We start from the raw sequence: 12,440 nt of genomic DNA, 5'->3' as shown, positions 1-12,440 counted from the left end.
CTGACTTACACTCCCCGCATCCCCATTACCCTTTGACACAAGATAAGCCAGACCACCAACCATTTCATTTGATTTTGGAAACTTCTGTTTCCACTTTCAATGAAGTTCAACCATTCTGACACCAGTTACATGTGTGTTTTTTTCCACACCACCAAGCAATTGTCCAACACCAGCTGGGTGTCCTACAATTCAACTCAATCCTGACACTATTTACCTAAAGGTAGCATCAGATCACACAGATTAAGGGCTCAGTCCCACAAGACTGCCCCACACCCCATTTCATATGCCAGTCACCAATCCAGGTTGTCACCTGTGCTTCTGACCAACTGGCTATAGACTGGAGGTTCCAACAACGCCCTTTTTGGGTTTGATTAATTTGCTAGAGTGGCTCACAGGACTTGGAGAAACATTTTACGTACTTACTAGATTACCAGTTTATTATAAAAGGATATAACTCAGAAACATCAGATGGAAATAGGACAAGGTACGGGGAAAGGACACGGACCTTCTATGGTCTCTCCCAGCACCTCCACCTGTTCACCAACCTGGAAGCTCTCTGAACCCACCCTTTTGGGTTTTTAATGGAGGTGTTATTACATAGGCACGGCTGATTAAATCACTGAATCATTCAATCGTTGGTCACCGAACTCAATCTCCAGCCCCTCTCCACTCCCAGGGGGTTGGGGGGATGGGACTAAAAGGTTCAACCCACTAATCACATAGTTGGCTCCACCTGGCAACCAGCCCCCATCTGGTAGGTGACTTAGAGGCTTTCCAAAAGCCACCTCATTCACTTAACAAATGACATCTTGCTTCCTCTCAACATTTGGAAAATTCCAAGGGTTTTAGGAGCTAAGTGGCAGGAATGGGATGAAGATCAAATATATATTTCTTATTATAAATCACAATGTCACAAGTTCATAACTTTATTGAAAAATAGTAATAGAACTTGAGCATTTAAATGGTATGTTATCAACATAAAAATGAGCCTAAAATGAACTTCTCAAAGAACAAATGTTAAAAATCTATCAAAATGAGTTTCTAAAAATAGAAATCTTCACTGAAGCCTTTTCCATTTACAGAACAGTTTCTGTTGCTCCGAACCTAATTCTAACCATCAATGATGTGGAAATGTTGCGATTTGGGGTGGGGGTGGTAGTGACCACCTATTGTTAAAAGGTTGATAGCAGCGGATGGGAATGTGAGTCAATGTCTGATGTATTGTCTGGACTTCAGAAGAGCAGAAGATGCAAGGAGAAAAGGCAGCACACTGGCAGGAGAGCCAATTGCCTGCATTTCCAAACGGGAAGGCACTTTCTTCAGAGGATTCCTTTGTTTAATCAACAGATATTTATGAAGTGCCCAACTATTAGCCAGCCACGATGTTTATAAAGAATTATAAGATGGAGTCCCTCTTTTAGGATGCTCCCTCTCCTGTGGAGAAGACAGACATTCAAAGAGCATAATGGAGACAGTGGGGAGGTGCTGTACTAACTAGCAGAGCTTGTTGTCCACTCAGGAGCTCTGCTCCCTTTGCTGAAATCCTCACGTGGGTCCTCTGCCTGACTTGGCCCACCCCAATTAACACTGCTCATCCATTCCTAGTCACCATCCTAGTTCCTTGTTGTACATTCTTCACAGCACATAGGACTATGTGAAAACATCTGCTTACTTGTTTCTGTCTAAAGCTTACAGTAAATGCCATCACAGCGGGATCCCACCTATTTTATTCAAGGCTGAGACTAGAAGTGTACCTGGCAAATTCATACATTCATTCATTCAACATATATTTAAAGCATCTATTAGTGTCAGGCACTGATCTAGGCCCTTGGGGATAGATCAGGGAGCAAAAATTCCCTTCCCTTATGGACCTTATTTTCATGTTGAATAATGACAACAATGAATATTCATTGAGTGCTTTCTACGAATAATCTTCACAGCATTGACTCTTAACAACTCTATGAGACAGGTATGATTATAAGCCTTATAGGTGAGGAAACCCAGTCCCAAAGACAGTCAAGTAACTTGCTCAAGGCTAAGAAAGTGGCAAAGTTAAGATTCATATGCAGGAAGTCTGGTTCCTGAGCTCACTATCCTAACTGTTCTGCTTACATCTAAGTATACATAGTATGTTATGCAATAAGTATTGTTGAAAAAATGGCTGGAAGAGCCGAAGAAAGACATCATTGCGGGGTGGAGGGAGTCAAGGAGCTTCACAGAGAAAGTGACACCTGCTGATCCTTGAAGACTAAGAGTTCAAAGGTGGAAAGACAAGTGGGGGTGAAAGTGAGGGAGGCAAACAGCAACAAATAGCAAGCATTGTGGTTGGACCATAAAGGGGGATGGATAGAAGAGGTAAAAATAATAGAACAGAGTTATGTGAAGAGCCTTGTATGCCCTACTAGGTAGTTTGAACTTGGTTCTAACTGTACTAACAAGGGAGGCCCTTAAGAATGAATTCGGATTCCATAAGTAAAATTTAATTCTGAGGGAGAAAAAGAGGGGATGGGACTCAAAGGGACCAAGGTGGCTGACATGGGACGACTGCCAAGGAGCTCAGATTTAAAGGACCATAAAACAAAAGTGTAACCAAGAACTAGAATGAAAGAGCACCATGTTCTCTTCCCACTGTGAGACGTTATTATACATCTCAGCTTCTCCATATTAACTTTCTAATAATCGGAATTGTCAAATCCCCTCTTCCAGTTACTCGTGACGTCAGGGACCTCAGGAAGATCTAATGGCAGTAAATTCATCATGACAGTTTTCAAGATTTGAGATTATCAGCTCATTACCTTTCAAATAGACTTTCAAGAAGATGGCTTTGCCCTTTACCACAGAGGTACAGAAAACAAGCAGACCAAGATCTCTCCCCAGTAGGTAGGCAAGTGGTGATCTCATAAAATAAGGGGAAGATTGGGAATGTCTCCAGTGAAAGCACTCAGGGAGGTGAGTTTGCAACTTGCACAGGTATTAAGGTAATCAGCAAAACAAGATGTTTTGTGTATCCCTCGCTGTACAGCACCTAGCACAGCGATGACACATATTACATGTTCAGTAAATGCAGGTTATTTGAATCCCACACAAAAGAACACAGACTGAACCACACACCATGGTGGCTGAGTGTCACAATGCCCCCTTCTTCTCAGTACCCAAGGAAGCATAACCCAAGTTTCTTCTGAAGGTAGAAAATGCATTTCCTATTCTTTGCAGAGCCCCAGTACTACCTGGCACAGAAGTAAATGGCATTACATTGGGTCCACTTCCATAACTGTTGATACATATCCAGGAATCAGGAGCAATACATTAGGAAATCTGGTTTTATCCCTATTTGTCTCTGCTGTGGAAAAGTACTCTGGTGGACCTCACATTCTTTTCTGCTTTCTCTGGCATTTTCCAATAAATGGGCCCAGGCACTAGATCCCACATCCCTAAGTTTAAGTTGGGAAGAAAAGGCTAATTTATATCAAGATTTCCAGTTTTACATGCTATTTCTCTTAACATTTTCCCAAACATAAAGAAAAACCAGGTCTGTACCCTCATGGGGTTTGCAGTCTGGAGAGAGGCTGAGGAGCTGGGTGTCCATGGTAGTGACGTTGTAAGACGGCAGGCATACCTCACTGTATTGCGCTTTGCTTTATTGCACTTCATAGGTGTTGCATTTTTTTTTTTTTACAAACTGAAGGCAAGATTCTCCCACCTGAAATGAATCTGCAGTACCTCTGAGATATGCTTGTAGTTCCATATGACTATCAGTCTCAGTTACAGACGAGAGCTGACGAGACTTGATCACCAAGCTAACCTTTTGCTCTGATAAGGCAAGTACAGTGATTTGGAAAGACTTCAGGGAAAATTCCCCTTGGAGTGTTTATAAGAAAATCTGAATATCCTGGAATCAATTCTTAAACTATGCACATTTCTCTTTCATGATGTGACTGATAAATTAGATCCAAAGGAAAAAAATGGCTGTTTCTGTTGGAAAAGCATGTGAATTATTTTTGGTTGTGATTTTCTAAGCTTAAGGTAATGACAATATAAATAGCTGGCAGTAAGTTACACAATTTAAGGCTTTCAATAGTGAACTCTGAAATTAGTGACATATGACCTATTACCATATGGATTTCTGGAAAAAGTTCAAAAAAAGAATTATTTGGAAAGTTTGGAGAAAGTCTGAGCTGTATTAAAGAAGCAACTGCTTCTGTCATTTCAGGAGAACTGCCTTGCTCCTTTTGCTACCTTGGCTGAGACCAGTGCAAGGACTGCCAAGGTTGGATTTCTAACTTTCCCTTGCAACTACTGTCTATGGAAAATGTTATTTCAGGCATTAGAGTTAAAAATCTCTTTTTCAAATCCGTACTCTATTTATTTTCCCCTTTAATTTATGGCAAGATTGTACTTGTTTGGAATAAAATAAATGATGAAACAATTTCATAGGCATTCCTGCTGAACAGTGCATTCTAGGGACAAATTACCCAAGAAAAGGAACAAGAAAGAAAAACAAACTGGTCATAAGTCTTACATCATAAAAACATTTTCAAAGAGTTTGTATATTGTTTTTAAATATAATTTTATTAGTTTCAGGTGCACAAGACAAAGCAATACTTAGACGTTTATCATTTATATCCCTCACACTGTATGAACCCCGCTCCCCCCATCCACTATCCCTCGGACATCGCACAGAGCCATTACATTTCCACTGTCTCTATTCCTAATGCTGTACTCCGCTTCCTGTAAAGGAGTTTGTATTTTTTTGTGCACAAATAATTAGCTAGATTACTATTTAAAAAACTGTAATTTCCAGTAAATGAATTATTTTCCTCAATATTAAGAAACCATACAATCCAATTTTTATAATTCTTAAAATTTAGCCAATTAAACGTCGGACTTCTCTCTGAAAAGTCCTTACTTTTTGTATTTCATCGTTAAACTCCTTTCCCCTATCTTGCGACTTCTCTATCAATACACCCAAGCCAAGAAAAAAGGATGAGAAAGTAACATCTTTGGGTTCCAAAAAGAGATGGGGTCGCTTTTGTGAATCGACTTGCCAACTGTTAGCATCAGTTGAGTGAGCTTTTGAGATGCGGGAGTCTGAGATACCGTAAAATCTTTTCTATATATACACACTGTCCCTGCAAGTCCTCACTTTCCTGGCACACGCTGCAAGCTCTCAAAATAAAACCACCAAAAAAAGAGAAGGGGAGCCGTCGCCCATCCTCGCCGGCATCCTTTCGACTGCCAGCTCCTTCCCGGCCATCTGTCCCTAGGGATGCCCACGGGAGGAGTCGCGGAACCAGCGTCGGTCCTGAGGACCGCAGACGCCCTGTCGGGTCTGACCCGCCAGGGGGCGCGCGGTTCCCCACCCGCGCGGGCTGGGGTGGGGCGGGGTCCAAGAGGAAAGCACGCGTGCCCACCTTGCTCGCAGGTGCCCTTGCTGACCTGGGTGATGGTCTTCTCCCCGCGGCTCTCGGCCCTCAGGCTGGCGGCGCGCAGCTGGCACCCACTGGGGTAGGTGATGCCATCGCTGCCGCACACCGGGTAGCGGCTCTTGCACACGCACACTCCACTCACCCCCGGGCCGCCGGCTGCTGCCCCGGCTTTACCCTTCCGCCTCTTGCGGCTCTTCACGCACTCCATGCCCGGCGCGCAGTGCCCCCTGCCGGCGCCGCCGCCCCCGCACGGCTCACCCTCGCCGCGGGCGCACACTGGGCAGCAGCCGCACGCGTCGCGGGTCTCGCCCAGCGGGCAGCCCCGCGGGGGCAGGGGCGGGCAGGTGGCCTGATCGCAGGGGCCGCAGGTGTCCGAAGAGTTGGAAGAGGAGAGGGGCAGGAACAGGAGCAGCAGCCCGGCGGCGCTGAGGAGCAGGGCGCGCAGCGGCGGCCGCTCCATGGCGGGGGATGGTGGTGGTGGCGGCCGGGGCGCGAGTGAGCGGTTCCCCGCCGGCTGGAGCCTTAAAGGCGGCGCCCCGCCCGGCCGGGCCGCTGGAACCACACCCCGGGGCGGTGAGAGCGCGGCCGCCCCGCCCGGGATCGCGGGGCTCGAGTGCGCTCCTGCTGGCGGGGCGTGGTGGGGCATCCGCGCGGGCCCAGGGCGCTCGGGCTCACCCCGCTGCGCTCGGTTTTGGCCTCCGAGCGCACCCTGCCGGTTCCCGGTCAGAACCCTGCCCTTGCCCTGTGGGCTGCGCCCCAGTCCCTTGTAGATCGTCCACAGTGAAAGCGGCTCCCTCTTCTTCTGGTTCCTCGTGTTTCCCGGTCCAGATATGTGTACTTCTTAACAATGACTTTGAACCGACCCAGTGTTGAATCTATTAACTTCTCCGTGGGCCCGTGAGACCTGAGAGTACTGATTACTTAGCGGTTGAGGAAGCTCCTTGAAAAACGAATTGTTTTATGTGTCCCCGTTCGCCACAAGCCCCGTGTGGTGTTGGGTACCAGCCTATAAGGACAAATCGTTGCCAGCCACTCCTCTTTTTGGAACCTCATAACTGCCTCCTCCCCCTCTGCTTTCTTACGCAAGTCAAGTTTTAAGTGTGAGCACTGGAATCCATGTGAGAGCTGTGCCAGTCTTAAGTTCATACTAAATTGTGTTGGACCTCCATCAAACCTCTCCAGAGAATTGCAACTGAGGACCTAAAGCGCCCCCAATTTTTACCAGTAAACCTCTGAGGTTTTTGATGTAAATGACTGACAGTTCCTCCTTAATTTTGCTGTGAAGAACTCTACAAACTCAACTTCGAAGCCTCTTTTTCCAATAATATTGGTCCTTCAGACTTCTCCTATCCAGACATTTAAGTTGTTTCCATTTTTATTGAACATAACACACTGCAGTGTACATGATTCTTATGTCACATTTTAGTTCTTTTTTCTTGATATAAGCCAAGAATTTATAGGATTTTCAGCTAACTCCAAGTGTGTGGTTCACAATGTCATCAGCAATATATAGATGTCACTCTCACCACAGTCTTCCTCGGATTATTATTGTAAGCTTTTTTGAAAATTAAATAATCACAATATTGAGGGAATAAAAAAACCCAAGCACCCCCTTCCTATTTAGAAAACTTGGCACTGCTTTTTGGCCTCTCCTTAACATATTCTAGAAAACTGGTACTTTTTTTTTTAAAAGGTCACATGTTGACATGACAATTGTTTAAAAAACAATGAAAGGTCTTCAGAGCAGAGTTTTCCTACCTATTCTTGCCTTTGTCCCACAGTAAGAGATACAGTTTACACGACCTAGTATACAGTCTCAACTTGAAAGAAATGCAGAGTGCATGCCGATATCCTATTATATTCTATTTCAATTTTATTAATTTACCGGTCAGGTTTCACTAAGTTAATTTCAGACCTACTCTACTATGTGTCATAGTTTTAGGTTCCCCGAAGCCAACCATGAGACAAGGATTCTAATGCAAGTAGTTTACCTGAGAGGCCACATCAAGACACACCAGTTGGGAAGTGGGGAGGTAGGGAGTGAGCAGAAAGGAAGTTGGCCAATAAAGATGCTTATCAAGTCAGCTCCAGGCGGGGTGGGCTCTGCTGCCAGACAAGAGCTCAGCGTCTACCAATTTTGTATGTGTTGGGGAGAGGGCATAGAGCCGCTGACAGCAGCTGCATCACTGAGGGCTGCTCTCCACAGTGTTTCTTAACGCTGCATGGGAACCTGCAGTAAGAACGCAAGCAGGTGGCACAGTCGGGTCCTTTTGGCCTTTTGGGGGGTCCTCACTGCCCAGCTAGCGGAAGAGCAAGTAGGATTCTCATCACTGAAGTGGGCTCCTGGGCTGTATGATAACACCAAAGACGGAGGACTTGAAAATAGGAAGAGAACTCCTCCCTTTTGCAAATGGAGAGAATTTTCCTGTTTAATCTAGATGTCCTTTATTTCTTCTTTCCTAATTGACATGGTTAGAACCGCCACTAAATTGTGGAATAGAAGTGGTGAGAGTGGGCGTCCTTGTCTTGTTTCTGACCTTAGAGAGCTTTCAGTCTTTCACTATTAAGTATGATGTTACCTGTGGGTTTTTCATAGATGGTCTATTCCCAATTTTATCATGGAGAGGTGTTGAATTTTGTCAAATGCCTATTTTGCATCTATTGAGATGATTGATAAAGATGTATTTTATGTTATCGATATGGTGTATTACATTAATTAATTTTTGAGTGTTAAACCAAACTTGCATTCCTGGGATAAATACCACTTGGTTGTGATGCATAATTCTTTTTTATGTGTTTCTTTTTTTTTTTTTTTTACTAAAATTTTGTTGAGGATTTTTGCATCTATATTTATAGGAAATACTGGACTGTAGTTTTCTTTTCTTGTGATGTCTTTGATTTTGGTATCAAGGTAATGGTGGCCTCACAGAATGAGTTAGGAAGTGTTTCCTCATTTTCTGTTTTTTTGGAAGCATTTGTGAAGAACTGGTATTAATTCTTCTTTAAATGTTTAATAGACCTCACCAGTGAAACCATCTGGGCGTGGGCTTTTCTTCATGGGAAGTGTTTCGGTTACAGCTTCAATCTCTTTACTTGTTATAGGTCTGTATTAGTTTGCTAGGGCTGCCATAACAAAAATACCACAGACTGAGTGGCTTAAATAACAGAAGTTTATTTTTTCACAGTTCTGGAAGCTGCAAGTCCAAGATCAAGGTGATGGCACGGTTGGTTTGAGTTCCTCTGAGGACTATAAGGGCAAGATCCTCTCCCCAATTCAGACAAGTGCCACCCAACAAAATACCGAGCAGCCTCTCCCTCACTAAACAAGACTACTATTTTACATTATAACTTTATATTGCATGTCTTCCTTCCCTGTAGATAAGATTTATTGAGATACTTAGTCATAGAATTGTCCCCACCCAGAGTGAGTTCCTGCTTCCTTATACCTTTCCCAAAATTATTCAACCAAAACCCAAATTCCATAATAGTTTCTTTCTAACACCCTCTTACTGAGACACTCCACACTTCCCTATGGAGTCCGTTCCCTCTTGCTATGATGAGTAATAAACTCAGTTTATTTGGCTACAGGTGTATTCATGATGGTCTTTCCGTGAAGGACAATGACACATTAGAGATTTGCCTTTCAGCTCCTTCTCTTCTATCTTACTCCAGCTCAACATTCCCCCAGCCCAACCCACAGTACACTCCAAAATCCTTTGCTGAAAGGTCCTTGTACATGGCCAGCACCCTTCTTGGTGGGCAATTGCTAGCCTTGTCAGGTTAGCAGACTTCACTGGCATTTGTGGGAAACCGATGGTGCCATGCAGCCTGCCTTGCTGTGTCCCTCTGTGCCCTGCCTCCCCAGCAGATGTCCGAGTGGACAATGGTGTGTTTGTTTCTTTTCATCAATGTTTGTGATGCGAACATCACAGTATGTTGGTGTCTCCCCTCTCACTTGGCTTCTTTGGGTGTGGATGTGGGGACAGGCATGGGAGGGGAGGAGAAACACCCTGCATCCGGCTGTAGGCTCTCACTCACCCCATCCTGCCTATACAGAAGGGGGGTGAGTGTGCCAGTGAGGTTGGTTGTGGTAGGGCCATTTAACACTGAGGAAAATTCTATTCCACTTCTGGTTGGCTCTTTTTTAGCATGCGGGAACACATAGCACCTGTAGTTTTGGGTTGTGGATTGTAGTGCTATTTGTAGGCAAGGAAAAAATTGTTTTATTCAATAGTTTCTTATGGTCATTATTTATCATCTTTATCATCATTTCAGTTTTTACTCCTCTCCCTCCTCCTTTTTCATCATCATCAGTAAGTAAATTGTCAGCTGGTGGGGTGGGGTGTTGATGACCATCGCAGCCCACATAAACAGCATGTGAAAAGAAATGAAGCCTGTGAAGATCATTTGGGCACATTCCAGCAACCAGAAAAAGCCCAGCACAGCTGAAGTAAGGTGTGGATGGGGAGAAATGGGGAGAAATGAGTCTAGAGAGAGGGCAGGTGTCAGATGACCAAGGGCTTTGCACACCATGCCTAGGCTTTGGACTGGAGCTTATAGATGACAGTGCGCTACTGAAGGATACAAGGGAGACACAAGAGCAGGTTTGCAATGTAGGAAGGTCAATACAGAAGAGGATAATGGATTCAAATAGGGAACCAACTGGAAGAAGGAATGTAATTTCCACAATACAGGGTCTACTCTTAGCCTATGCAGTGCCTTTACATGAATTAGAAAAATGTGTCCCCACTGGCCAGATGCAACACAGAGGGTGCAAAACTTGGCCCGCAGAAGTTGTTTTTGTGCCAAGAAAAAAGGTGCCTCTTCCTGCTGGAGGGAGGACTCAGCCTAGCATGGCCTAGCAGGTGAACGGAGGGCTGAATTTCAGCATCATTTGCTCCCCGGCCTGGGTCTCCTTGTGCAATATGCAAACTGCACAGCCTTACAGGGAAGCTCATTTTGGGCTACCATTGTGTCTGGTACAGAAGTAGCACTCCATTAAAATTTCAAAGAAGTGAATGGATGAAAGTGAAGATCATTTGGGCAGATACTTCTATCCACTGCTGCCAACTACAACTACCATCCAGGTGTGAATCAGTGAGGGTTTGAAGTAGGTTGTGGCAATGGGAATGGATGATATCACTTGTTCATCCTGGACACTTTGGGGAGAAAAAGTTCATCGTTATGCTGAGATAACAGGCATAGATCAAGATTGTCCTGGACAACAGGGACATATGATCACCCTAAGGAGAAGGGAAGGATGGATGAGAGATCTTTAAGAAGTAGAATATACAGGCCTTGGGAAGTCGCTGTGAGAGGAAGTCAAGAGAAACCACTAATCACTGTGTTGTACATCTGAACCTAATGTATTTATAATATTGTATGTTAATTGTAATGGAAAAATTAAAAAAAAATATTTTTAAAAAGGAACCCTCAGAATTTCTTGCATGGGAGACTGGGTGAAAGCTGTTGCTAAAGCAGGTTTGTGCTGAAGGAAAGTGATGAGCTTGATTTTGGACGTGTCGATTTCTTTCCCAAACCAGGTCTATCCTTTTTGGACAGTTCTAGAAAAGGAAGGGGGCTCCTTAGTGATCGTAACACATTGTTGTAGCGACATTGCAGGGCATTCGACTTGGAGTAAAGCCCTTGATGTTTGTTCTCTCCACACATGTGCAGTTCCTCGATGATAAAATCTCATTGTTTAATAAAGGACAGAAACTGACTTCTTATCAGCGTTCTGTATCTGATCTCCTAAAAGAGTTACAGCTATGCAGGGAACTAGCTAATGATATAATTGAAAAGGCATTAATAGCCTCTAAAATTCAATATTTAGAGACACAGAATTTGAAGGACGCTCTAGGGGTCATTTAAAGGTAGGTGACGCTGGAGCATGTTGTTATCCCAGATCATAAGTCATATGGGCACCGAGATCGTGAACTCTTAGAGATCAACACGGAAGATGGTCTCTCTTCTGTTCTGCTTTAGTATTTGACAGCCTTTCAAGATTTTAGAAGGTCACTGAATAATAAGTCAGCTTCCAAATCTACACAGTTGCAAAGAAAACTTAGATTTCAACTTTGATCCTCACTATGCCGTATCTATCATGTTAGGCTGTTAAACCTCCAGAAGCTTCATTTTCTGGCTTAAAAATCATTATTTTACACTTTAACTTTGAATTAACACAGACTTTTACATTTGCATTTCCCTGTAAAATAAACTAGAGAGCATTGCTTTTGAGATGACAAGTTGAAAGAAATCTCTTTGGGTTATTCCATAATTAGACTCCATCCTTTTTTGTTATGGAGGAGATGATATGATCATTTGGTGGTAAATGATGCAGGGTCCCCATATTAATCTTCCAGTTGCCTGATTGAATAATTCACCTTGGCAAAGTAGAAAAATAAAAAATAAAAAATGACTCCTCATCATTATAAGAGGCCTGGGAGAACATCAAACCAGGATGAATAAAATATTTTCAGGGAATAAGTGGTTCATTCATAAACTTAACTGTGAGTGAAACTTTGTGCCCTTGAAGGGGTTATGAGGGTGTCTTTGAAAGTTTGAGTGTTTGTCCTGAGAGCACTGAGTCCTTCCCTTCTGAACAGATCCTCAGCTAGGATGTTAAGATGTTGAGTAACAAACTGCTACTTTTTTTTATTTTTTTAAAGCTTGTGAAGGAATTAGAGTAACACTTATTCCTTTCACTGATGCTAAAGATTTACTTTTTAAGAAGCTGATAACCGAATGACATGATTGTTGCTTCATTTACTCCTGCAGTGGCTTTATTTACTCCTGGCTAGTGTGTCAGCTTCTTAGGTGAATAACAAACTAATTGCAGTATTGTCACAATCTATACCTATCAAGCTTCAAATCCACCTTCTTTAATGCCAAGCTACCCCCCCCTTATTAGTGTCTTCTCATAGCATTAATGTCTAATAAAAAGACTTGCTTTTTAAGAGAAATGATCATATGCCAGAACAGAGGGAATACTGGAAAAATTTAAGTCCCTCTTCT

At 43.5% G+C, this 12,440-nt stretch overlaps 1 protein-coding gene across 1 annotated transcript in view; it reads right to left on the bottom strand.

The window, feature by feature from the left end:
• IGFBP7 (insulin like growth factor binding protein 7) overlaps nt 1–5,967 on the bottom strand; it is a 66,964-nt gene extending 60,997 nt beyond the window's left edge. Inside the window, exon 1 of the mRNA XM_019740083.2 lies at nt 5,412–5,967. Within this exon, the coding sequence (XP_019595642.2) occupies nt 5,412–5,886 (475 nt within the window). The 5' untranslated portion in view covers nt 5,887–5,967. The remainder of the gene's footprint in view (nt 1–5,411) is intronic.
• Nucleotides 5,968–12,440: the final 6,473 nt, after the last annotated feature.

Source organism: Rhinolophus sinicus, linkage group LG02 (assembly GCF_036562045.2).
Source record: "Rhinolophus sinicus isolate RSC01 linkage group LG02, ASM3656204v1, whole genome shotgun sequence".
Classification (NCBI taxonomy): domain Eukaryota; kingdom Metazoa; phylum Chordata; class Mammalia; order Chiroptera; family Rhinolophidae; genus Rhinolophus; species Rhinolophus sinicus.
The sequence above is the reverse complement of the archived record's forward strand: the minus strand, read 5'-3'. Positions and strand labels throughout refer to the sequence as shown.